The sequence below is a fragment of the Mytilus edulis genome, chromosome 2 (genome assembly GCF_963676685.1).
Source record: "Mytilus edulis chromosome 2, xbMytEdul2.2, whole genome shotgun sequence".
Lineage (NCBI taxonomy): Eukaryota > Metazoa > Mollusca > Bivalvia > Mytilida > Mytilidae > Mytilus > Mytilus edulis.
The window spans coordinates 95,450,505-95,476,392 of NC_092345.1; the positions used below are offsets into that span (position 1 = coordinate 95,450,505).

Consider the following 25,888-nt stretch of genomic DNA (forward strand, 5'->3'; position numbering starts at 1 on the left):
AAACACATATTTTATACAGATTTATTTTAAAAAAAAAAGTGGAGTATTTCATTAAATATCCATTTGAAACAGATGCTGCTTCTAAAAATAACTGAAGCATAATTTAAAACATATTCTTTATTTTATTTTATTTAACACATACACTTATATCCTCATTATTTAAGCAGTCCATGTTCTTTTTCTGTGCGAATAAATGCACAAGAATTGTCATTATGCAAAGTAAATTTAATATTAATCTCAAACAGGAAACCCTTCAAATTACTACTAGCTATTTATAATATTGTTAAAGTAAACATATAACAAATTTTGATTCAATGATGACTTAAATGCCCTCTAGTATTTTACAACAAGGAAATCCTCGTTAAGTAAGCAGTTGTGGTGAAATCCGAATTCAAATAAGTTTAACATGTTAAATGATAGCTTGGTAAAGGATGTATGATGATTTACGTCAGTATGAAATTAAAATTGAGAATGGAAATGGGGAATGTGTCAAAGAGACAACAACCAGACCATAGAGAAGACAACAGCAGAAGGTCACCAACAGGTCTTCAATGCAGCGAGAAATTCCCGCACCCGGAGGCGTCCTTCAGCTGGCCCCTAAACAAATATATATACTAGTATTTTTCGTTTCATTCCCCAAGAGTACTTATATCCCAGTAACCTACACTCATATGTTTGCCAGCAATTTTATTGAAACCGTCATTTTCTGTCAATTTACTGTTTGTCAAATGTTTAAACAAATCGAAAAAGGGTTTCTACGTACCCCAAACATAATATATGTTCTTAAATTGTTAACATTCTATTTTTGTGAAATATACTCAAACCACATCTTCTAATTCATAAGCATGATTTTTTTTAATGAGTAGTTTCCAATGCTTTCCAATTAAGTTATTTACCTGGCTGTTCAATCGTCATGATACATGTACGAGCATCACAAATGAGTCAGCAGTCGAAACATGGATTTTGTGTACTTGATTAACAGGATAAGAATCGTCAAACTCAATGTGATATTGGTTTCATTGGGTACAGTAGTCTATAAATTAAATTTTAGTACTTTTATACATTTTTAAAACCACACCATATCCCTATATTTGATGCGTAATACTGATTTGTAAAGAGTAGGAGGAAATGAGGTTATTATAATAATAGTACCCGAGATTTTATAACGATTTCTCTTAAACTATTTTCTAGATAATGTGGTAAGGTTGGTCTGACTTCGGTTGATCTGACTGCGGTTGAGCAAATAAATTGAAATATCATCAAAATCCCTTTAGAACATTCAGTAATATCTGCGTATGCGAGCTTCAGAAAAAGAAAAAAAATACTGTTCAAGGATCATTTTGGTTTGTTTCGTAACGGTTACGAATACATTTTTTTTTTTTAAAGATCATATGTTGAATGTTTCACGCATCTGATAGAGATACTTAAAAATGCATAAATTCTGGATTGTTATCCTTAAGTAAAGAAAATCAATCCTTGCGCACTGAAAATAGACTATAAACATGAGCATTTTTCATTGTAACTTTGGGAAATAAAAATCGAAAACACAAGAGAGCGGTTCGTTTGATTCGATTTGAATTACTCGTGTGTGTTTATATAGTAATTATGTGTTATAAATAGTGCAAGCTTTTTCTCCTAATTCATAATACTTTGATTATACTATTTGCCAGCGTAATTTAACCTTAACTCTAGCAAGAACATAAAACGAGTACAACTGCAATCATATTGTTTGTTACCTTATAATCTAAACATATTTTTAAAAATCGTAACAATTAAATCTTCCCTATTATATTTTAAAAATAACATTATATTTCTATTTCAACATAATCATCGTAAAATCAATCCTATCATAATATATACATTGCATAGATGTTAATCATTTCTTCCTGCCTCTTTCTTAAAAAATATGCGTGTTTATATATTTTATATTCTAATGCATATTGTTTAGGATACATTATTATCATATAATAATATCAAATATTTCCAATTCAGCTCTCCTTTACAATTTACAATTTTGTTTCAAGTAAAACAGTAATAAATTTGTAAACTTGAACTACTAGTAGTTCCAGGAACAAGAGATTGTAATTAAACACACACAATAAATTGCGTAATAAAATAATGTACTTTTGATACAATCATTTGATAGACAAGCTTGTACAAGACATACTGATCATTCCTGCAAATCTGGTTATAAATTAGCGAGCACGATTTAAAAAAAAAAGTCATAAACACCAGATTTCTAGCTTTAAACGAAGCTGAATCGATCATTAAGTCGACTAACATGTCGAAACTTAACTTTTATAATCGTTTGCACGAATGTTCTTAGTTTTGTCTCTCTTATAAACACTTTCACATCATTTTGTATATTGCTTTAAATGTCCCACATAACCTTCACACTATCTTGAGTACGAGGAAGTCTATGAGTTATAACATTAAAATGTTTATAATTCTGCGTCTGCTGCCTTCTCATTCTTTGATGCTTTAATATACTTGTCATGCCTGAAAAAAATACAGTAGATGGTATTGCAGTACAACATTATATTTCGAATTACAAATGTGTCGAGTTTTGTCATTGGATAACAATACAAAGATGTCAGTATATATTCAGGAAATCGTTGGGGTATATACGACGTTTTGATTCCTACCTTTAACCTAAAACAAAACGGCATCATAATACCGGTAACTTTGTGACGTATTCAAAAGCTATAAAGAGCACACAGAGTGGAAATAATTACGTGAACCCGTCAATTATAAATCTTTAATTCAAATCACGCAATTTACACTTCAAATACATAAATTTCATGTTTAAAAGTGTTATTATAAAATGTTACCTATATGATATAATTATTTTCACAATAAAATTACAAAATCCTTCACGTATACGGAACATATCAGGTCGATTTTTTTCAATATAGGCCTATGTGTTGTAAAAATAAATCCATGCAGATACGAATACAAAACATGAAGTCAAAAAACTTTATTGAAAGTATTTTCTTAACGGAAAAAAAAAATGTTAAGATAAAAAATGTTCATTCAAATTGATTACATGAAATATTAAGAAACCATTAACGTGTTATGAATTTATGCTGTATTGCAGATGTTTGTTTTTTTTTATATATATTGTGAATGTTTAACAAATACCCGCACTGGAAAAAACCAGACAGACAGGAATGATCCGTAATATGTGTAATTCAGGTTTCAGACAGGGTTTATACTGTGACATTCCCAACTTAGGGCTTATATCACCTTCGAATTCGGCTCAGGTGATATAAACTCTAAGCCGGGGTTGTAACAGTATATACCCTGTCTGAAACCTGAAAAACATCTAATATATATGCGTACATATACATATTACTTACAATCTGGTGTTTCCCTCCTATATTACACCAGTTGATTTTATTGGTGTTACTATATAGTGGAGCAGAAAGTAATTTCTCAGCCAACATTTTAGTTTTTCATATTCTGTTTTAAGTTTCATGTTGTACAACGTTAAAGAGTTTTTTCTTTGACGTGTCTTGTTTTTAATTTCTCTTTAATCAGTTTGCTTTGACAACTTTTATTATACTTTCTGAGCTGTAGATTTTTTGTTATGTAAATTTCGACAAACATTAGTACTGGGGAAAAATTATGATTTGATGTTTAATAATTAATATGATGATATAAATTAGCAATACACGCAACTATTCAAAATAAAAATAAGTTGCTCAATTACAGAAAACTCATTTAAGCATTATAAAGGATACAAAATGAAAAATATACATACATTCGTTTTGTCGTCATAAATCTCCTCACAAAAACAATCGCTAGAATGACGAGTATAATGACTGTAACTATACCAATAACTATTCCTATTATTACATCTGAATTCACTACGGACTCAGTTTCTGCAGAAACAGAGAAAGAATTAAAACCTCATACCTCATGACACACAAATGTAACATAGCCCAAACACTGATGACAGAAAATTGATATGTATACAGAAAAAGCAGTTGGATAAAAACAGATTTTTCACAAACATATAATCTATTGAACTTTTGTTTGTTTTAGAAAATCTTCCAGTTAACACTATGAGCAAATAATGGTAATAATAAGCTAGTGCAAAATTATTTACAATTTAAGACTTGTAGACAAAAAAACAGAATCAATATATCGAAGCGGTCATACATCTGAAGTACTGAAGTTCACTACAATTTTTGACGTTGTTCCTATTGCCCAATCAATGATTGTCATGCATATTTATATCGTGGCCAGTTATTTCCCTGAGTGTCATATTTTCTGTTAATCGTAATGTTGTCCGTATTTCATTTTACTGATTGACCTGTTAATTGCTTTCAACATCCTCAATTTTGTTGTTGTGTTGTATTCGTGTATAGAAATTGTTGAACATTTTAGCAATCATTAGGTTAAAACATGCAGTTATATGATCTTAAGTGAAGCGAAAAATATCAAAAGAATGATTACCAATAAGTCAAACACAAATTGACAACTCCATGGCTAAGAAAAAGAAAACAAAGAAATAAGAGCAAACCACGTCTTCCAAAACTCAATATGTAATTTAAAGACAAAGCAATTGAAACAAAAACCCCGTCTAAAACATGTTTTTTTTTTTTTTTTTGTATTACATTTCTAAGACATTCCACGCATTTTTAAAATGACTTACCTGAACAAACTGGTGTCGGTTTTGGATTCCACGAGGAACTATTTCCCCCAGAGAAACTACATTTAAATGTAATAGGATCAGTTGGTTCTCTGTCTGTGTAACAACCTATTATGGTCACCGTGCTTCCAACATTAGTATTCCTACTACTCTTTTTAGCATCTGGGATGTCTAGAAAGCCACAGGATTGTACTATTGAAACAAATATTATATTAACATATATATAAAAATATATGAAGACTGTTTTTTGGGGGGTTTTCAATTTATATTGTAACTATCTACTGGACGTTTACTCTTTAAAAATTTATACTTGACAGTGTATTCAAACACACATTCAAGAGACCAAGTTCTAGTGTATGAAAGACAGGTAATACGTTGACACTGGATTTCCCAGTGGATGGCGTTACGAAATTCATTTGTAAAAGAAAATAATTTTTGGTAACATGAATCTACAGTAATGAATATCTTTCTTTCTAGCTGAATAATACAAAACTACAAAATTGTGAGTAAATAATAGTTTTAAATGCAGTATTCTAATGCTGAGTTAAAAGCATCCCTATCATTTATTTTTCTGCTCCTCCTTTAGATGAAAGAAATTTATATCTTTAGACAATATACTACAAAATACTACACAAATCGAGGTGTAATTTCTATTATAATTCATACCAGGCTTCATAAAGCTACGTATTTGGTTCATTCTTTCAGACATATACAATGTAGATTTTGCAGCATCTTGATTTCTAGTCGAGGCAAAATCAAAATTACATGCTTCATTGCCTCCACAAAACATTGTCTCTGCTACTTTAATTTCAACTGAACAGGATACAGCATTCATTGCCGGTTCTATGTTAACTTGCATAACCGAATGAAGTGAGTTGTTAACAGCCCCTGCAATATCGCACACATGATAATTCTTACAATGAACGTCTACGGTTTACTACTAAACAATCATTACAAATATTATAACTTTTGAAGAAAAAATGGAACATCATACATGTAGAGCATCAGATGCGCTTTTCTTGATTTGCATTAACCTGGAACGCTCAAACTTAACATTTCAAATCCAACTAATTTATGAGGGGAATATCGAAAATACAATAAAAAAAGAATCCATTATTGTTGTTTGCACCGATCTTATGAACTTAAAATAATACATTGGGAAGTTGAACATACCCGTTCTTATCTTCACAAATATGAAGAAGGGCAAACTTCTATTATTGATATTCAAACCATCATTAGTTTTGTCGAAATGACAGTGCTGTTTAAAACAAATTCTATTGGTGAATTGTCTTATGTTACAAATCAGGAACACCAAGCATACTGAAGCAATACATTATCTTCTACCGGATACATAAAGTATGAAATGAGCAGTCATCTTCGCGTTCAAGTGCATCATTATTCATTGTAAAATTAACAAATACAATCAAAACTTGAAATATAACAAGCCAATAAATGTATACAACTCGACAAAAGGCGTCTTACTATCAATTTCATGAATAAACTTTAAAGGCAAGTTTTTTTGATTTTTTTGTGAAAACTGATGACAGGGTCAATAATCTCACTCCTATAGCATTTATGTGCACACACAAAAATAAAGTCGATCTCGCAAGTAAGTCAAGCTCGCAATTCACCACTCATTTGATTTGAATTAAACTTTCAGATTACCTTTATCAATAAATATTGATATCTGTTCTGTTTTATATTGTTCGAAATTGTCCTGAATGTTCTACAAGGCAAAACAGCAAGTTTGCAAAAGCTCATACAAATTATAGGGATGAATTTTAGAACAACTACGTTTTTACCTTCGAAATACACTTAAGTTAGAACTTACATTTATACTGAAACATCTGATAAGTGACTAAAGGGCTGGCACCATTCGAAGCACCACCAATATCGTCATCCGGATTTCCGTTGAAATTACCAAATAAACCATCCACATAACCCTGCAAAGTACAAGCAATCGAATATTACATCTAAGCATGCACGACTTCTATTTTGTTAACCTACTACTAGTATTAAAATAATAATAAAAAAAATTGTTTATTTTGGTCTTACGGTCATGCAATTCTGTACCCCATATGAAAGCACAAAATCGTTTGAAGTTGAACAACACTTTCTTCTTTTATAATGCAATATTGACGCTATTCGGTGTATGTCTTTAGCCACTGTATTTTTTTTCTGTTTAATGATTTTTAGATTTTTTTTATCTTAGCCTACAGTACTACCTGTGACATTATCTTATTCATGGTGGCCATAAAAGTTATGTCCACCATGGTGGCCCTATATGTCCATCATTATACCCCCTGTTGCTTAATTAATACACAAGGTATTAATCTAAAACTAGTCAAGGATAAAGGTAAATCTTGACTGCATTGAAGTGTTAAAATTATATAACTTACAGGTCATGTGTCTCAGGTAAAATATACATTTATGTGTTTGTGAAATTTAATTACTGTGATTATGACAAGAAAATTCTAAAATAAAGTTAAATAATATAACTAGTTGAATAAATAGCTGATTTTTTTTTTAATTTGACTCATGAATATTTGTTTTGACATTTTACCTTTTTAATAAATTTAAGTTATTTTTTACATGTACTTTATGGTAAGTGAAGAATAAATGAATATCATCTTCTAATATAATGCAAACTTTCCTAATGCCTGTCTTTTTCTATTGAAAAGTTGTTTCTCAAATTAATTTTCTCAAATCAAAAAGATTTATACTTAAATCATAGTAGATAGACTTATCTGCATTCAATACTGTTTTACAAATGTTAAAGATTGTCTTTAGAACTTATTCTAAATAAAATTTAGGCAATACCTTATTTCTCTATTAAATAAATATATTCAAAATATTCATTAATGCAAAAAAAATTGATAATATTTGTATTGTCATATAACATATGGTATTTAGTTTGTGACAAAAAAAACCAAACAAACAAAAAAACAATTATAATGCAAAGAATTAACAATTCTATAAGAAATTAAAACACATGGATTTTTTTTAGGTTTCTGCCCTCAGTTCTAATAACTATTTATAAGGGAGCCAATATTTTCAACATATTGATGGAATAAAGGTTAAGCATTTCTTTCACTTTTTGTTCTTCGGTAAGATACAATATTATGAGAAGGTGAACAATTTTCAAATAGATTATCTCAAGTTGTTTTGTTAATTTTACAATTAAGAAAGGAGTGGTCTTCATTGTCCAGCAAGTGGCACAGTTTACATATATTCCATCTTTTCAAGGAATTCTATATTGTCCACTATTTTCTATTTCTAAAATTTTATGACCACTAACTCTCTATGTGACACATTTGAGTATACAGTTTTAACCAAAGTTTTTATTCTTAAATCTATTTTCAAAATTGTTCTTATATTTTTCTTTAAATTGATTTTTCATTAAGGGTTTTAAAGTCTTAATTTATTCTAGTCCCTGAAATTGTTAACTTTATCTAAAAGGCCTGGGTTTAGGGAAATATTTGCAAATGTATACCAAGAATATGTATCATACCAATCCAGCACTTCCAACAATATAAATGTACACAAAAAAAAATGATTTAATTAATGAACCATAAAAGTGTAACCATCTATATAAGTGTATTTTGTCAAATTTTGGCTTTTAACTGACAGATATTAGCCAAACTGAAGATGTCATATTTTTAAATAAGTTCACATTTGTTTCAAAAAGGCAAAGCAAGACAGTTTTTTTCTTTAAATATTTTATATTTGTAGTTATCCTGAATAATAATTGATGTTATAAAAATTTATTATAAGAGGATTGATATTGTCTGATCATTTTATTTCTTGTTAAGAAACAGGCTTGCTAAAAATTACTTCCTTCATGGTTTCTTTAAAAATATCATTTGCTTGATTTATTAGTTATTATTAATGATAATTCATTAAATAATGCAAATAAACAATTAAATACAATGAACATCATGTACATTATTTTTTTTTTTACTTTTAAAAAAAGATAATTAAAGTCTGTTGTCTTTCAAATGCTAGTCAATAACTTTATCTTTGACAATTTTGTCTGTTTGCTTCTCAAGATTCTTACTAAGAAGACATTAAAAGAATACAAAACAAAATCATACAAAAATGAATAAAAACAAATTAAATAAAAAAATAAATTTGAATAAATTCAAAAGACAGAAAAATCAAAAATGATATTGAATTAACAAAGACTAAAACAATGTCTTATTCTACATTTTCAGAAAAAGGTGAAATGTCAATTTTGAAAGAAACCTAAGTTACCTGTACAGGTAAATTTTAAAGAAACATAAAAGTTGAAAACTTCAACCCTGATTGATTACAGGTAACATTATTAGATAAAACATCAACCTATGTTTTATGACCCCAATAAATGGCCAACATCTCAAGATTGAATACCCCAATAAATGGCCACCATTGGATGTTGACCATGCAAGAGGGTGGACATAATTAAGAGAATGTCACAGGCTGTACTGTATATGTATAAAGAAAATTAAAAAAAATACTGAACTGCGAGCAAAAGTCAAAACAGAAAGTCCCTAATCAAATGGCAAAATCAAATGATAAAACACATCAAACGAATGAACAACAACTGTCATATTCCTGACTTGGTACAGGCATATTCAAATGTAAAATATGGTGAATTCAACCTGGTTTAACCTAGCGCTAAAGCTCTCACTTGTATGACAGACTTATCAAATTCCATCTTATTGAAAACGATGCGTGAACAAAATGGACACAATAGGAAAAATGTTACAAATAGGAATACAACAGTAACACAATCCCCACTACAAACTGGGGCTGATAAAGAAAATTGTTCATTCATTTCATAGCTTGAATCTAAATTTTGTATTACATTTCTTTTTTCACTTTGAATTATTAAATCAATTCCAAAACATAATTCATCATAGTTCCAATATGCTTTCAAAGAAAAACTATAATATAGCCTTGTTTTCATTGGCTTCTGGTAATACTTCTTCTTTGTGGTACCTTAAGTGTATCTGGAATCATTAACAGTGCTGTCATAATATGATCTTTTGCTGCAACTTGGATTCCTATTCCGTTTTTTAGTATAATAGTAAAATTACTATGTTCTTCAGGGTTAAGACGATTAGCATTCATAACAGAAAATTCTGTAAATAAATGAATAATATAAATTAAAATAAGTCAATTTTGAATTCGAAAACTTTGGATTCTTCTTTCGAATATAGACTGAACCATTCTCTAAATCGCATAGATGTTTCTAAACCAGAATGTCAATATTTTGCGTTGTAGTTCTGATTTTTCTTTTAGCAAAAATGACCATAGTGTTTCAGAGTTTATAATTTTTACTGGTCAATTAATAATTTTAGTGGTAAAGGCCTTTTTAGTGTCTGTGATTTGCATGATTTCATATTGTTTAACTTCCAAACTGAGGATCTTGTGGTCATCTGATAAAACCAATTCTAGAAACCTTTGTTGAGCAAACGTGAGTTTATATCATATATGTTTTAAAGAAGTTAAATTATTCAGAAACATAATCTTAATTTTTACTAAACAAAGATTTTTTTGTTAATGATTTATCTAAAATCGTTCTTAATTATACATAAACCTTATAAACTGGAATATATATGCAACAAGTGAATAAAACTTCAAAGCAAAAACATTACTGACAACGTATACTGGAAATATATGTTCAATACGATTATCATTGAAACAATTGTTTTGTTTTGGTTGTCCTTATTATACTAAACACAAGAGCTTTAAACGAAACCCGAGATTTGAACATATTTTGACGGCTCGTAATATTATCAATCTGTGAAAAAGTTTTACGAATTCCATTGTTTTATACAATTTGAAGGTGACGTCTCACACAAGGCCAGACATTACTGTATGGTACGTCTTTCAAGGTCATATGAACATATCTCAGTAAAAATATGCAAAGGACATGACTATTAACTATCCATATTATACTGTTAAGTAGATATAGGAAGATGTGGTGTGAGTGCCAATGAGACAACTCTCCATACAAATAACAATTAAAAAAGTAAACCATTATAGGTTAAAGTACGGCCTTCAACACGGAGCCTTGGCTCACACCGAACAACAAACTATAAAGGGCCCCAAAATTACTAGTGTAAAACCATTCAAACGGGAAAACCAACGGTCTAATGTCTACTATCGGCCAATATTCGAAAGACAAAGCCGACTCACCTCAGAACAGAAGTTCTTTACATGTACATAGTATGCACACTTCTGCTAAATGACCAATTTAAACTTATATAAACATTCCAAACTGTTTATCATTGTGTCTAACACAGCATATTGAGTCAAAACAGATGAAAGAACAATTCATACACGAAAGTTAAGAGAATGAAAAACAAACAGTTGACAACGATTCCATTTGTTAAATCGTATAAGGGAATAAAATGTTTGCTCCAAAACATTGAAGTACCATACCTTTACCTTATAAAACGTATCTCTTTATGATTCGAAATATAATACTAAATTAGAATTCAAAATTTCATAATGTTCCAATATTTCGTTAGACAACCAAATATAAGAAGCAGTAAATAAAATCGATCATTAATTGAATTTGTTGGTGCTCTTTAAAATTTTAAAAGATAATAAAAAATATTCTCAAGAAACACGTCAACTAAAATATTTTGTATTAATTCAACACATTTGTAAACCTAAATATCCCTATAATTGAAAGTTATTTTACAGCAAGATTAGTTGTTAACCGAGTGATGTAATACGATTATGTTGATTATTGGGGTTGTCAAACCATATAAATCAGATTATGAACCAGGAAAAATCAAGTTGCATTATAGTGCATGTGACAATAGCTAAAACGAAAAAAGTAGGTTTATCCTCTTATAGCTGATAACTTAAAACTTTTATAAGGTGTAATGTATTGAAAACTAACTCTCAAAATCCTGCCATCTGGTTGACCTAGTATTGAAGTAGATGTATTTATTGTTTACAACAACTTCTAGATGACTTTTCTGTCGTCCTAGTAGTGGTGGCCTCAGTCTTATTTCCACAGTATCTAATACACCGACTTCTACAGCAAGATTGGTTAGGGTAAAACTGTTATTCAACATACCTACAACAATACAACACATATTGTTTAGGAAAGATTTTTGGATAACAATTTGGTATAACCATGGGAAATTAAAACAAAGCAAGTATCTAAACTTGTAGTTCTGTAAAAATACTCTTTGTCCTTTAAAATAAAAAGATTAAAAGTTTTATAAGTTTGAAATTACATGACATTTTTTTCCATTAGTCTTCATCAAAAGATCAGAAAAAGACAAAAGAAGGAAAACATATAAAACGCTGTTTTACACAAACAAATTCTATATACGTAATGTATTTATTTCATTTATAATACTGTCATCTCTCTGTCTTGATTACAAATTCAAATATCAATTGACCAAATTTACAATGCATAAGCTTAGTAATTACCATCTATATGTACAACATTGTCTGAAAATCTTCCTTGAACAATAACCTTTTCTAATTCTGGAGCTTGAATTGTCATCAAAATAAAGTCACCTTCTGCACAGATTCGATGAGAAGAACCGTCGAACGTTCTTATATGTCCTTGACCAAAAATTATTCCTGAAAAAAAAAAAATATGCATTTGTTAATATCGAAAATGTAAATAAAAATTGTTGATATGTTTTCTATGATTTTATAGTTTTATATATTAGAATAGGCGTACTCAAATTTACTAATAAAGCCAGTCAAACGGTCATTTATTCATTCATGATTTGTTTTTGTTAAAAGATAGGACTTATACAAAAATCTAATGCCAGAAATAAGATATTCAGCAAAACATAAAAAGAGAATATATCAAAATCACAATTAAAAGGTTATTACCTGGAGTTGGTGGGATATACTTAGTGCAGTCTACTGTTGGTCTTAGTTCCGTATACATATTACAGTACTCAGGACTGGACCATAGACAACAATAATAGTACGGAGAAACATCTTGCACCATATGTGACACAGAGGGAACAGTTTTTGGTCGTTGGTATGGAAACAACCCTGCAGGATTAGAACGATCAGATGAACTGCCCTGATAAGAGTCTCCATTGAACATCAAGTTACCATCTTCATCATAACAACACTGATTACCTGCACCATCAATTCTAAGAATACGTAAATTAATTTTTAAAAAATCATTAAAGCATGTGATCACTTACAAAAAACTAAATTAAGCTATATTTGAATACATATAAAAAGATATGTCATTCATTGTTCACATTGATGGGTATAGACTTTTGTTCAATTCAGACCAAATTATGTGCCGTACATAAGTTATAAATTGTTAATTTAATGATTGTCGTTGTTCGCTATCTACATGTCGTATTTTTTTCCCGTTAATTGTCTGATCATAAATCAGATCATTGTTTTTTTTTATTTGATATGTTTCAAATTCTGTCATGTCATGCCTGTATACAACTTTTTTCTATATTGGATGTCGTTGTGTTATGTGTTGGATACCGTATGGTCACTTATAGTTATGAAAAAGGGGTGAACGATACCAGAGGGACATTCAAAATCATAGATAGAAAAATTGACAACGCCATGGCTAGAAATACAAAAGACAAACAGACAAATAATAGTACACATGACACAACATAGAAAACTAAAGACTAGGCAACACGAAACCTCGTCCATTAGTATCCAGTGGTGGATGGTGTCTTATCGGCAATCGTTCCACACCTCCTTATTTGTTATAAATTCCAAAGCGCATATGAATTAGATAGACATAATCGTACCAAAAGGGATAGTGTCTACTATCTAATTAAGTGACTAACCATAAGATTACTTAAACCATATTATATTTCTCGATTAACCTGTACTTAAAGTTATGAAGCATTTTTATATCATCTTCAATACCGTGAGCCCGCTATTACAATCTTTTATTTGTGTGAAAAGCTTTTAACACTTACGTTGGTTCTGTAGTTCTAACACAGTGTACAGCTCCCTTGTGATAAGTACAGCTACTGCCGCTATCAATACCACAGCCATCGTCAGCTTTCCAGCGCCCTATATCACCAAAGGCTTGTGTGAGAGTGCAAGGACATGACAATAATCCTTTAACCCATGCAACATTTATCTTTTCATTATTGTACCATTGTTTGCATTTCATGTTTGGCCAATCTTTTCCAAACTGACTAGCCATTGCTACATTGACGTAAGATCCAAGCATTACGTCAGCTATCTGATACCTGAAAATATAACATGGTATTATTGGTTCGGGAGAGATTTCCTCATCATCGTAAACAAATTTGAAGGAAATTTAGAGTTTCCTCTTAAATGATATACAGCAATGAACTATGTTTACCTATAAGTTGTCATTTGTGTTTACTAGTCATTTCCTCTTAAATAATATTTTAATACAGCTATGAACTATTTATACCTATAAGTGTTCGCTTGTGTTTGGTTTTCCAGTTCAACTTTGACAAAGCCGATTTCATAGTCCGTACAAAACGTACTAACACATAACTTTTTGTCAGTATCAAAAGTTAGTGTATTGTCTGTTGCTTGTCTTTCACCTATTTCTAATAATGTAACTTGTTGTATCTGCAATCAAAAAAAAAGAAAACAAGTACAATATGCGCATGAACAGTTGTTGCCGTCAGTTGATGCATGTCTTTTTTTTTATTAAAGATATAAAAAGTATAAAAATAAGGTCTTTGCATTTACATTAGAATTGTTTCACATTTTTAGTGACATTTTTTATATATTGTATCCTATAACGAACCATTTCTAAAACAGGACACTGTAAGCTACCGAATACTGTACGTTGCTGTCTATCACATATATTTTTCGATTACTGTAGATACAAACATTAGATCGTAGATTTTTTTGTTTGAATTGTTTAACATCTTTTTCAAGTCCAACCTTTTAAGACTATATTTTTAATGGGTTTTTATGTTCGTTGACTTCAATACATTGCTTACATATACCTTATATAGTTTCTCGTTGATAGTTGCCTCATTGGCAACCGTAACACATCTCCTAATTTTGTACGATACGAGTTAAACTCACTGTTTAGTGCTGAACTATGTTACACATTGTTTTTCTATGCGGTTTGGGCTTTGCTCAAGGCCGTATGGTGACTTACGGTTGTCAATTTTCTGTGTCATTTGGGTTCTTGTGGAGGGTTATCTTATTGGCAATTATACTACATCTTCTTTTTTATCTGACAAATATAGTTGTGTACATGCCTGTACCAAGACAGGAATATGACAGTTGTTATCCATTCGTTTGGTGTATTTTTTTAAATGTTATTTTGTCATTTGATTAGGGACTTTCCGTTTTGAATTTTCCTCGGAGTTCAGTATTTTTGCAATTTAACTTTTTTTTACACCTGCAGTCCTTAGTCTCTAGTTGATATGAGTCTCATTGTCGATCATACATCATCCCCTCATTTGTGTTGATGTTTTCAGTTCGAACATAAATTCAGATCAAATGCATATATTGTTACAATTCATCAGTCGTGTACCTCGGTGTCAGTTTCTCTATATCCAATCAATTCAATCTTGACCTTTGCGTTTATGTCGTACGTTAATTTGGTACTATCCCAAGTGACTGTTAACTTTTTCGTATCTGTTTCATTCCATCCAGAATGTTTCCCAAGATATGGAAGACCCAGTCTTTTATTTTCAATATCCTCAAGTGCTGTGCAATACACAAATTTACTTTTAAATAACATTGAGGTAATGATGAGGGAGTACTTGTGCATTTTGAAATCTTGATTGTCAAATATTTCTATTAGAAGAATTTCACTGTACCAAACTAATCAAAGAATATAGAAACTCATTAACATGAAATATTATTGAATGATGATAGTTATTTAATATCTTTTTTGAAATAGAAAACATTGATGTTTATGAAATAAAAAAAACAAAACTAGCATTTGAAAAGGCCTAATATTTCAACTTTAAGGATGATAAATCTTACCAACAAATATTTGTGTCGAATACATGTACTGATTAAAACCTAAAGCAAGTTCTATCGTGGTCCATCCTTTTAACGTTAAAAAAGGAACCGAGCATCTAACTCTCTCTGCATCAACTTTGAATCCATATGTCACAAAATGGTCATTTTTACCAAATCTGCATTTGATAACTTGGATTTCAGGCGGTATACATGGTCCAAAAAGTTCAATCATCTGGCCACCAAACATAGTAACTATTTCAGGATGGATGCTGATTGTTCCTAACAATATATGTACCATCTAACAATGTGATATATTTTTCATAAGTCTATAGGTATTTTATCTATTTATCTATTTATATTTTATAATATCTAGTAAATTTGCAAGTAGTATAACTTCGAGTAATGCATGGCAAATTCGTAAACTTGTGGAGCGTCCGCTCCGTTGAAGACGTGTTTATGCACAATGCTTTGAACACCTTTTAATGTATTAATTTAATGTCAGAAGGAGCATCTGGTTCAGTAAATTAGTATCGTTAAATTATTATGTTCAAGATTACAAGAACAGAACGGTCACCAGAGGTGGTATACATCTTTGAAACAATATAATATTTTAAGAAAAGACGGAGATAATTGGTTAACAGCAATAACGTGTTTAGTTTATTACATTTATGGAACTTTGTGAAATAAGTCTCCAGTAATTCCTTAACGATAAATTGAATGCAACAAAATAAGTACCTTTGCCCTCGTCTGTACAGCCGCCTTGAACGATGTCTCTTTTGTCCACCTTATAAAAAAATCTCTTTAACAAGTTTATTTTTGTGGGCGTAAACCCTCTCCCATCGCCTGCATTGAAACCAGTCTACAAATGAACCAAATGTATATCAGTCTGAAAAAAACCTTCATAAGCTGTATACACAATATAATCTTACAAATATATTTGACATGTCAAACTATAACACTCCTCTGAAGTATTATTATTGCAACATTAACGAAAGCTGTACAATCAGCATTAGGTGTCAGATTCACTCATATACTTTGATAGTTAAAGAAGCATTACAACAACCATTGATTGTGTCTGTAGATTTGATGAGAAAGGCTTGTTGGAAAAAAAAATTCCATTCCTATTCTAATGAAATTAACACGTAATCAATTTCGTACTTCCTAAAACCTTTTCTTAATTTATATTCGCTCAAACACAAGCATCTGAAATCCAAGGATGATTAAGACCTTAACACAATAAAATCTATATAACTAGAAGTTTCATGCATGCCGTTTTTTCAGTAGCAGTTTCTAATTTCTCACTGTCCATCTCGATTGACCTGCGTTTCAGAATTTACCGATTTGATACATTGTTAATTTGTTCTCGTCTTGAATGTATGTGATTTATTTGACATTTGACATAAAGCAATAACAAAACATTAAAAAAGACCAATAATCTGTTGTAAGTAAAAACTTTGAAACAATTATAACACACTAAAAATTAATTGCCACATTTTACCAGCTGCATGAAGTAAGTTGCAAAATGTTCTCCTAGATAAAGACAACAGTAGTAAACCGGTGTTCTAACATAATAAATCGATTGAGTAAAAACAAATCCAGGTTATAAAACGAAACAGAGGGAAACACATCAAATATAAAAGGAAAATAAAAGAACAACATGAACACCGAAGTGCAAAAAAACAACAGCCACCAACACGTATAAACGACCTATTTGATAACAACTGACGTATTCCTGACTTGGTACAGGACATTTTATAAACAAATGATAAGTCGGACCTGGTTTAATAGCATGCCAAGCCTCCTGCTTTATGACAATGTTAACATATATCGCTAAAACACTATGTAACAGAAATACAGCACAAAAACATTCATAACAGAGAACACTCAAACAAATAATAAAATAGTCGGCACAATATGCTAACAGCCAAACAACACCGAATAATTTCAATCAACTACAAACACTACAAATATAAAAAAAAACCAGTGACATGATTACGTAACTAACATGCAAACATAAGTAGCTTATATATACGTTTTGTGTTTGTCGTCTTAACAAATTCAGTTAATATATCTGTTTGGAAAAATCATATGGATTCATAGGTAAATTTCCCACTGAGAATAACTAAATTAAACTGTGTTTTGAAGAAAATAAAACTATGATAAGTATATGAAATATGTGTTTTAAACATACCTGAATAAAATTTGAAGATAAATGACTTTCATCCACACTCACACTCGGATAGTTAAACATAGCAAAACTTGTTTTTCCGTCTGTCAGTAAAAGAAGTTGAAATGTATATGTCTGAAAAATTAAATGCATTATAAGTTGATACAAAAAACTCAACCATTAGGTATAAATACCCAGTATCTCATGCGACATTAAGACCCCTGCTGATTATGAGTTTGCATGGGGATAAATTAACAAGTCTGGTCGTAATGTGGTCTCGTAATTTAATGTATTGACGCTCTCAGCAAATAAACTTCGCTACAATATTTTGTTGGTTCCATTAGTGACGTGATGCAGGGAATAAATGGTCCTTACCTAAATTACGTTCTTTTGAAGTGACACTTCGAATTTCCCGCCAGACGTACTTAGTCGACCGTCTCCCAATTTTGGAACCTGTTTTGGGTAAATTGAATTCCACAGTGGGCTCGGAAAAGAATACTTTGAAATAACTGATATATCTTGTAAATAATGTTGACATACCATCCCTACGTTTATTAAGCCCATAGGTATTATCTTACCTTCTATACATTTCTAGGATATCTTATCTTTTGGGTGGGGTTCGTGTTGCTAATTCTTAAGTTTTCTATGTTGTGTCGTGTGTACTTTTGTTTGACTGTTTGTCTTTTTCATTTTTAGCCATGGCGGTGTGAGTTTATTTTTCGATTTATAAGTTTGACTGTCCCTCTGGTATCTTTCGTCCCTCTTTAACCTGCTATAGTTAATATATAAAGCAACATTCATTGTTGTCTATGGTTGCATACTAAGTGAGAGATCATCATCTTCATTTTATTACATTTGGACATAATTCTTCATTCATTATAATATTTTATCTTTTCTTTGTTTTTCTCATGAGTTCCTCGTTCACCGTACTATTATGATTGTGAGAATCTGTATACAGACCCATATGTATTTAGAGAATGTCACGCCCCATCCTACGTGAAAAGGGGCCTTTTGTAGATTTCGAAATAAAAAATCGTAAAAGAAGGTTAACCTTCCTTTATCCATCAATCCTCCCCGTATTTCGTAGTATTTGTAGTTTATGAACCTCTTATTATCCTAAAAACTGGAAGACTGCTTCTAGCATACACATTGACTTCTATGTCGTCATGAAAAGTATTGAAAATGTAGTTTGAGTAAACCATCGCACTTCAGAGTTACCACCATCGCACTTATGCGTAGCTATCAACAAGATGGCGTCACAATGCCACCATCGCACTTCAGCGTGATCAAAAACGCACTTTAGCGTCAAAGCATCGCACTTCAGCGTGACCATCGCGGTTCAGAGTCCTACATATATATAGGTGTAAAACCACCATTGATTTTCCCCAATTAGTCTTTGTTAAATTTGCACTTTTCAACCGAATGTATCTTTGTTTCAAAAAAAAAATACTTGGAATGAGTAAAGTTTTATCCTGTCCAGTACTATAGAAAATATTTCACATAACATTTCATTGAATATACGAAAATAACCATCACTGGAAATTAACCATTCAAATGTCTCCCCTTATATAACATGTGTACAAGATTTAGTAACCATGTATCCTCAAGTTTACAAAATATACATAATAATAAGAAAATAATGGTGCTTTCAAATATCCAACACATATGTTTATGAAACAGAAATGTTTTACTGCAATAAAATGTAGGATTAATTACCTACAACTGTCATGCATTTTCATGCATTATAGAAACTAGCGAATTTCTTCGCATTATGTCATCCAAACAATTCGTGAACAAAAAAAGACTTGGCATAAAAAGTCTGCAAAGTGAATATCAAAGTATAATATTTATTTTAATTGAAATATATTCTAAATTGAAATTATTTTAAATATGTTTTAGATATATATATATATATATATATTTATATCTGTATGTTTGAAAAAAAAAATCTGAAACATACTGTATAATGTAAATTGTGTTTTATACCTGACAGTCAGACCATCTACTGTCGTCCCTGTACACATTTTCCCATGTAACCATTAACGTCCATTTCGCTGTAAATTGTTTCATGCCAACGAATGATTTTTGTACGAGGTTGTTGTATACCGTCGCCTCATCCACTGGAATTTGAGAAGCTGATTGACCTGTTCCACTCCTGTAAAGTATTTTTCCTGGACCTGAACAACCTGGACGGGCAACACCCGGAGTGTCATATCCATTATAATGGTAAGGGGCTATAAACGCTGGATCTTTCCTCCTTAAACTTGAGGAATAATATTTTGCACTGAAGGTAACATTTGGATGAAATCCAATCATACCATCTTTCAAAATCTGTCAAGACAAAACCTCATATCAATAGTTATACACAAGTATTTACCATACGATTGTTAGACTACAAATATTTAAATCGGGAAGGTGTTATTTTATTTCAAAACCATGTACACTGTTCAAATCATTGCAGAGGTAATATATGTACCATGACTATGTACCATGACTATCAATGCTCAGAAAAGTATTGTTTTAATGAGGTTGAAGCTTTTAACAGGGTTTTCAAGAACAAAGAGTTTAAGTAAAAATTGAAGAGAAAAGATTATTTTTCAAAGTTTTTTCAAAGTACTCACATATAATTTGTCATACAATGTATCCATGAAAGGAAACATCAGACTGGAAGGTAGTTTCACCTCAAATGATTTCTGTCGGATTTCTTCCCCGGTCAGTGGAAATAAATTTGCATATGAACCTGAAACGGAAGAAGTGTAACATTGTTTTATTTAAAAGATAATGTTGTCAAGAGTTGAAGATTGACAAACACATGTACAAAATGAGTTGATTTACTCGGTTTCCGTTCAATTTCAATTCATCTTATCTATGGAAGAGCAGCAAAAATTGTGGTAATAAATCCGTCTTGTCATATATTTGATTGCACCATTAAAACAGTAACTTTCTCATGAGAACTCTGAAAACTGCTCAGTTCGGTTCAGTTACTTAAGCTTCTTTACTGGTTATTTAATTGAACACAAAGAGACAACTATCCATTAAGACCATAGGTAAAAGACGAACACTTTTGTAGGTCACCATTGATAATGACCAAGAATCCATGCTATATAGAGATATATAATGGCAACAGAACTATACCACTGTTCAATAATCATCAATCGATTAATTAAAAACGAATCCGGGTCACAATCCAAATCCGAGGGAATTGCATCAACTATAAAACGAAAGCAACATAACACTAAACTTCTACAAAAACAAATGCAAAAATTAAATAGAAACGGACTATTTGATAAAGACTGCTATATATTTTACTTTATTAATACGCGAAAGGGACATTTGAAAACATATGGTAGATTACACCTGGTCCTATTGCTAGCCAAACTTTTCGCTTATATAGCAATGTTAAAAGATTTCCGCTAATATGACAACATTATGCGACAGGAATGGAGAACAAATACTTGAAAGAACACTTAGGACAATACAAAATGTCCCAGGGTTGATGCATTTATGTTTTACATATTACTTGACATGTATTATTACGAACGATTGAATATTTATTTTCTATCAAAAGCACACATTGTAACATGAATGTTTTTTTTCGTTGATCGATACATCACGGGGTCGAAATCTCTGTGGATGGACTATCAGTCCCCTATGGTATCATCAGCTCAGTAGTAAGTATTTGACATGATTTATAACAATCCTTTCTAAAAGTCTCCGTTTTTAAACTTTGAAATCATAAAGAAACTAAAGTTTCAAGTCCTTCACTCACAGTTTTCCTTCGACGGATTTAGCTATTGTATTAGGTTAATGTTGGTCATATCGCTCTCAATTGTTTTGCTTTTAACAAATATTAGACTTAGAGCGTTTTTGATGAAGGTAAATTAAAAAAGGCGCTTAGGATGCATGAAATTTACATAACGTGTTGTTTTCATTATTTAAGACAGTAAGCTTAGTTATTGAAGTGCATTGAATGAATTAGAAGTAATCAGTTTCACTATCCAGTCCCACCCTCGAACAATTGTCAAACAAAAAGCAACTTATGTGAAGGGCTAGGGCCGTTGATGTAAGGCCCATCAGAGAAGTTAATAATTCACTGTTTAACCAAATCTTTTTAACCGTAAATAATGAGAAAATAGGACGGAATATTTCCGCAAAATTTCCCTATTTTTAAGAGTCAAGTTATAGTGTGGAAATGGCGTGTTCAGCATTTATGTTTTAAAAGTTTAAGGGATAGTGACGCCACTAAAATCCGAACTTGACCTGTGTTTGGTATTAATAATTTGTGTAATGTTTATATTTTTTACTTGGCATATTTCTGTATGTTTGAGTGGTTTTTTTTTTGCAATAAAATATAGGTAATTTAAAGGCTGTTTATTGTTGACCAGTGTTCGTCTAAACTATACAAAATTGTCTCAATACGACACAAAGACAAAAAGAAAATGCGGCGAAAATCCAAGCTAGTCCACAACACGATACATTGAAACCAAAAAACTTCGAACAATGAACTCAATCAACTAAAGGCTCTCAAGAGCCTGTGTCGCTCACCTGACTCTACTTGGGTTTTTGAAATCATATAAAAAAAGATAAAATTTGGCTACAAAGTTGGTCAGCACCTCATAAGGAACATTCATGCTATGTTGGGTTCTATTCCATTCAATGGTTCTCTGAAAGAAGACTTTTGTATGCATTTCCCATAGGGTCCTATGTTAAACTAAACCCCCCGCTGGCGGCCATCTTGGATGATGGATCGGATACAAAGTAACAACACTTGGTCAGCATCTCACAAGAAACATTTATGAAATGTTTGATTTCATATCATTCAGTGATTTAATTTGAATGTATTTCCCTTAGGGTCCTATGTTAAACTAAGTCCCCTCAATGGCGACCATCTTGGATGATGGATCGGCGACAAAGTAACAACACTTTGTCAGCATCTCATTAGGAACATTCATGCTATATTTTGTTTCATTCCATTGAGTGGTTCACTAAAAGAAGTCATTTGTATGCATTTCCCATAGGGACCTATGTTAAACTAAGTCCCCCTGCTGGCGGCCATCTTGGATGATGGATCGACTACAAAGTTACAACACTTGGTCAGCACCTCATTAGGCACATTCATGCCATGTTTGGTTTCATTCCATTCAGTGGTTCTCTAAAAGAAGTCATGTGTATTCATTTCCCATAGGGTCCTATGTTAAACTAAGTCCCCCGTTGGCGGCCATCTTGGACGATGGATCGGCTACAAAGTAACAACACTTAATCATCACCTCATAAGAAACATTCATGCTAGGTTTGGTTTCATTCCATTAATCAGTTCTCTAAAAGAAGTCATGTGTATGCATTTCCCATAGGGTCCTATGTTAAACTAAGTCCCCCACTGGCGGCCATCTTGGATGATGGATCGGCTACAAAGTAACACCACTTGGTCAGCACCTCATAAGGAACATTCACGCATGTTTGGTTTACTTCCATTCAGTGGTTCTCTAAAAGAAGTCATTTGTATGCATTTCCCATAGAGTCAGTCCTATGTTAAACTAAGTTCCCCGCTGGCAGCCATCTTGGATGATGGATCGGCAAGTAACAACACTTCGTCAACATCTCATAAGGAACATTCATGCCATGTTTGGTTTCATTCCATTAAGTGGTTCTCTAGAAGAAGTTCAAAATGTAAAATGTTAACGACGACGACGATGGACGAAGGACGACGGACGACGGACGCCAAGTGATGAGAAAAACTCACTTGGCCCTTCTGGCCAGGTGAGCTAATAAAAAAGGACATTAAAATTATTTTGTTATGTTTTAGTATATATGGATATCTTGTTGCTTTACGACATTACATCTGTTTGTATCCTAGCCAAGCAAGTTACTAGATTGATAACTTGCAAAGCTTTCAAAATTAAAACTGCATATTACTAACATACGCCCACTTCGCTTCTTCGGTTAACAATGCCGGATGTCTTAATTTTAATTTGATTACGTGGAAATGGAATTGACATCAGGTCCGTTTACCCTTTCGAAACAACCGTCGTTTTTACAATTTATGTTTCTTTCTGTACAATAGTACATTCAGACATTTTCGCTGAGACATCTATGTCTATTAAGTAATACATATTTCAAACATGAAATGATCAATAAAAGGTCATAAAATTTTATTGCTTTAACGTCCATTGACAGGAAGCATATTATAAAAATATATATCTAAATTAATGGAACGGGAGATAGAAAAAATCAAGTCGTTACATTATGACACACCAGAAGCAAAAAACCCTAATTTTACAACCCAAGCTACATGTAGGACCAATTCGACGTTCTTGTACGTTAAAAAATCAATGTTTAATATTCAAAGGGAATTAACTCAAATTCAAAACTAATTTAAGTATGATATTTTATTTATTTAGTTGACATATATCTAAATATAAATTCCGCAAAATAATAAAAAGTGCATTTCAAATTGCTGATTTATTATGCAAAAGTGTATTTGTGGTTTTCCCCTGTAGTAACAAACATAAAGAGTTGCATTTGTGTGAATATTGACTTACCGATAGCAATACTATGTACTATTAAGATAGTAAGCATCATATTTGTTGTTATCACTAATTGCTCACTAAATGTGCCTTAATTAATGCATCGAAGGTGAAAGTTCATAGTATATTATACGGTATAAATGCATATATCTTTTACGAAAGTCTCATAAGTCACAACTATCTGAATCAGGAAATACTATTATAACTTGTTTACGTTCATAAATAGCACGCATATATACAGGTAAAGGTGAATCATTGTGATCATGGTTCGATGACCAAACAGGTTAAGACATTGAAAGTTCTTGATTATAGAAGGACTCCCTCCAAATTACATTTATCACTGTGTATCATCGCCACCGGAAATTGGGTACTAACGAAGCGGAGAGAAATAGAAAAAAAAGTAAACAAGTTAAGAATTCATTCATTTTAAAGCATTTCCACTCATTTGATGAGGGTGCCATTTAAGAAATGATTTTCTGATAGATAATTCTTTAAATTATTAGGCCGATAAGTACAAAATTAATGCACGATTTTGTGTAATACTCCCAAATTTGCCACTTAGTACCGGAAAATTTCGAGGTCGATCGTCCTCTGTCGCCCCATTCTCAAAATATTGAACTGTTTTTCATTATTTTTCCAGACACGTTTTTAGATTATTATAGTGTGGCATCATATTTACTGAAATTTGTTGTCAAAAACATGTTTTTTAAAGAATATGGACAAAAACATTGTTTGTTTGTTGTACGGCGAATTGCAGGACGTTGTACGGCGAATTGCAAAATAACAACTTTTGTCAGTACGGCGTCTTGCAATTTATTATAATTTTGGGGGAAATTAATCACTGTTTAGATAAAATCAAGTGACGATATTTTGTTGATATCAAAGCTTTACAGGCTTACAAATATACAAAATGTCTTACTTATCAAATATTATCAAATATATGCCGTTAATTCAGTTCAGAAGGCCTTGTTTCGTACCGCTTTTCGATTTTGTACAAAAAGGTTTTTTTTAACCATATCATCCTTAATACATTTATATATCGTTGTACTACTAACGGCTGTTATCTTATTTGTTGTTAGGTTGAAATTGTGTAAGTTCAATAAAATAAACCGTCCATTCATCTGTTGTTGGTGCTAGCTTTTTGTTTAGATAAAAACAGTGGAGATGTGGTATGATATCAAATATGATAACTATCCATCAGGATAAAATAAAGTGTATGCAAGCAATTATATGCTATCGTACGGCCTTCAACAACGAAAACTCGTACCTTATATAGTCGGCTATAAAAAGCACCGACAGAAAAATGTGGAAGGACTCAACAAGAAAACTAACGGGCTAACTCATATACAGTGTAACAAAACAATTTATGAAAACAACAAATAAGATAGAGATGAAGCAACGACAACCACCGAACCACAGGATCGAGAATTCGGACAGACAAAATTAAGAAAATACTTTGTTTTCATCGAAAGTAATGAAAACAAATCGTGAATTGCATTTTGAATCAATTTTCTTGTCAGTTTCTTTTTGAAAATATATAATTTGTATACATCTTAAATGCTGTCAAGCAAATGATATTTCTATCTAATATAATTAGATAATTAGATG

The 25,888-nt window shown here is 31.4% G+C and overlaps 1 protein-coding gene across 1 annotated transcript; it reads right to left on the reverse strand.

Annotated features, from left to right (window-relative positions):
- Positions 1–12: 12 nt before the first annotated feature.
- LOC139513538 (sushi domain-containing protein 2-like) lies at positions 13–24,515 on the reverse strand. Its single transcript, XM_071302145.1, has 18 exons — positions 24,296–24,515; positions 20,378–20,496; positions 19,743–20,087; positions 17,781–17,891; positions 16,325–16,448; positions 15,611–15,868; positions 15,153–15,328; positions 14,064–14,227; positions 13,594–13,872; positions 12,515–12,786; positions 12,098–12,253; positions 11,556–11,735; positions 9,638–9,780; positions 6,489–6,600; positions 5,324–5,545; positions 4,661–4,849; positions 3,764–3,884; positions 13–2,499 (listed from the first exon to the last, which is right to left on the reverse strand). Exons 1-18 carry the CDS (start codon positions 24,333–24,335, stop codon positions 2,442–2,444), a joined length of 3,069 nt encoding a protein of 1,022 aa, XP_071158246.1. The 5' UTR covers positions 24,336–24,515; the 3' UTR covers positions 13–2,441.
- Between the last annotated feature and the right edge of the window lie 1,373 nt (positions 24,516–25,888).

Excerpts from the sequence above, each read along its gene's own strand:
- LOC139513538 (XM_071302145.1), bottom strand. The coding sequence starts at position 24,335 with ATGATGCTTACTATCTTAATAGTACATAGTATTGCTATCG. Across the intron at positions 17,892-19,742 it reads GTAGATGGTCTGACTGTCAG|ACATATACATTTCAACTTCT; the intron begins GTATAAAACACA and ends TTAATTTTTCAG. Across the intron at positions 12,254-12,514 it reads GTATATCCCACCAACTCCAG|GAATAATTTTTGGTCAAGGA; the intron begins GTAATAACCTTT and ends TTTTTTTTTCAG.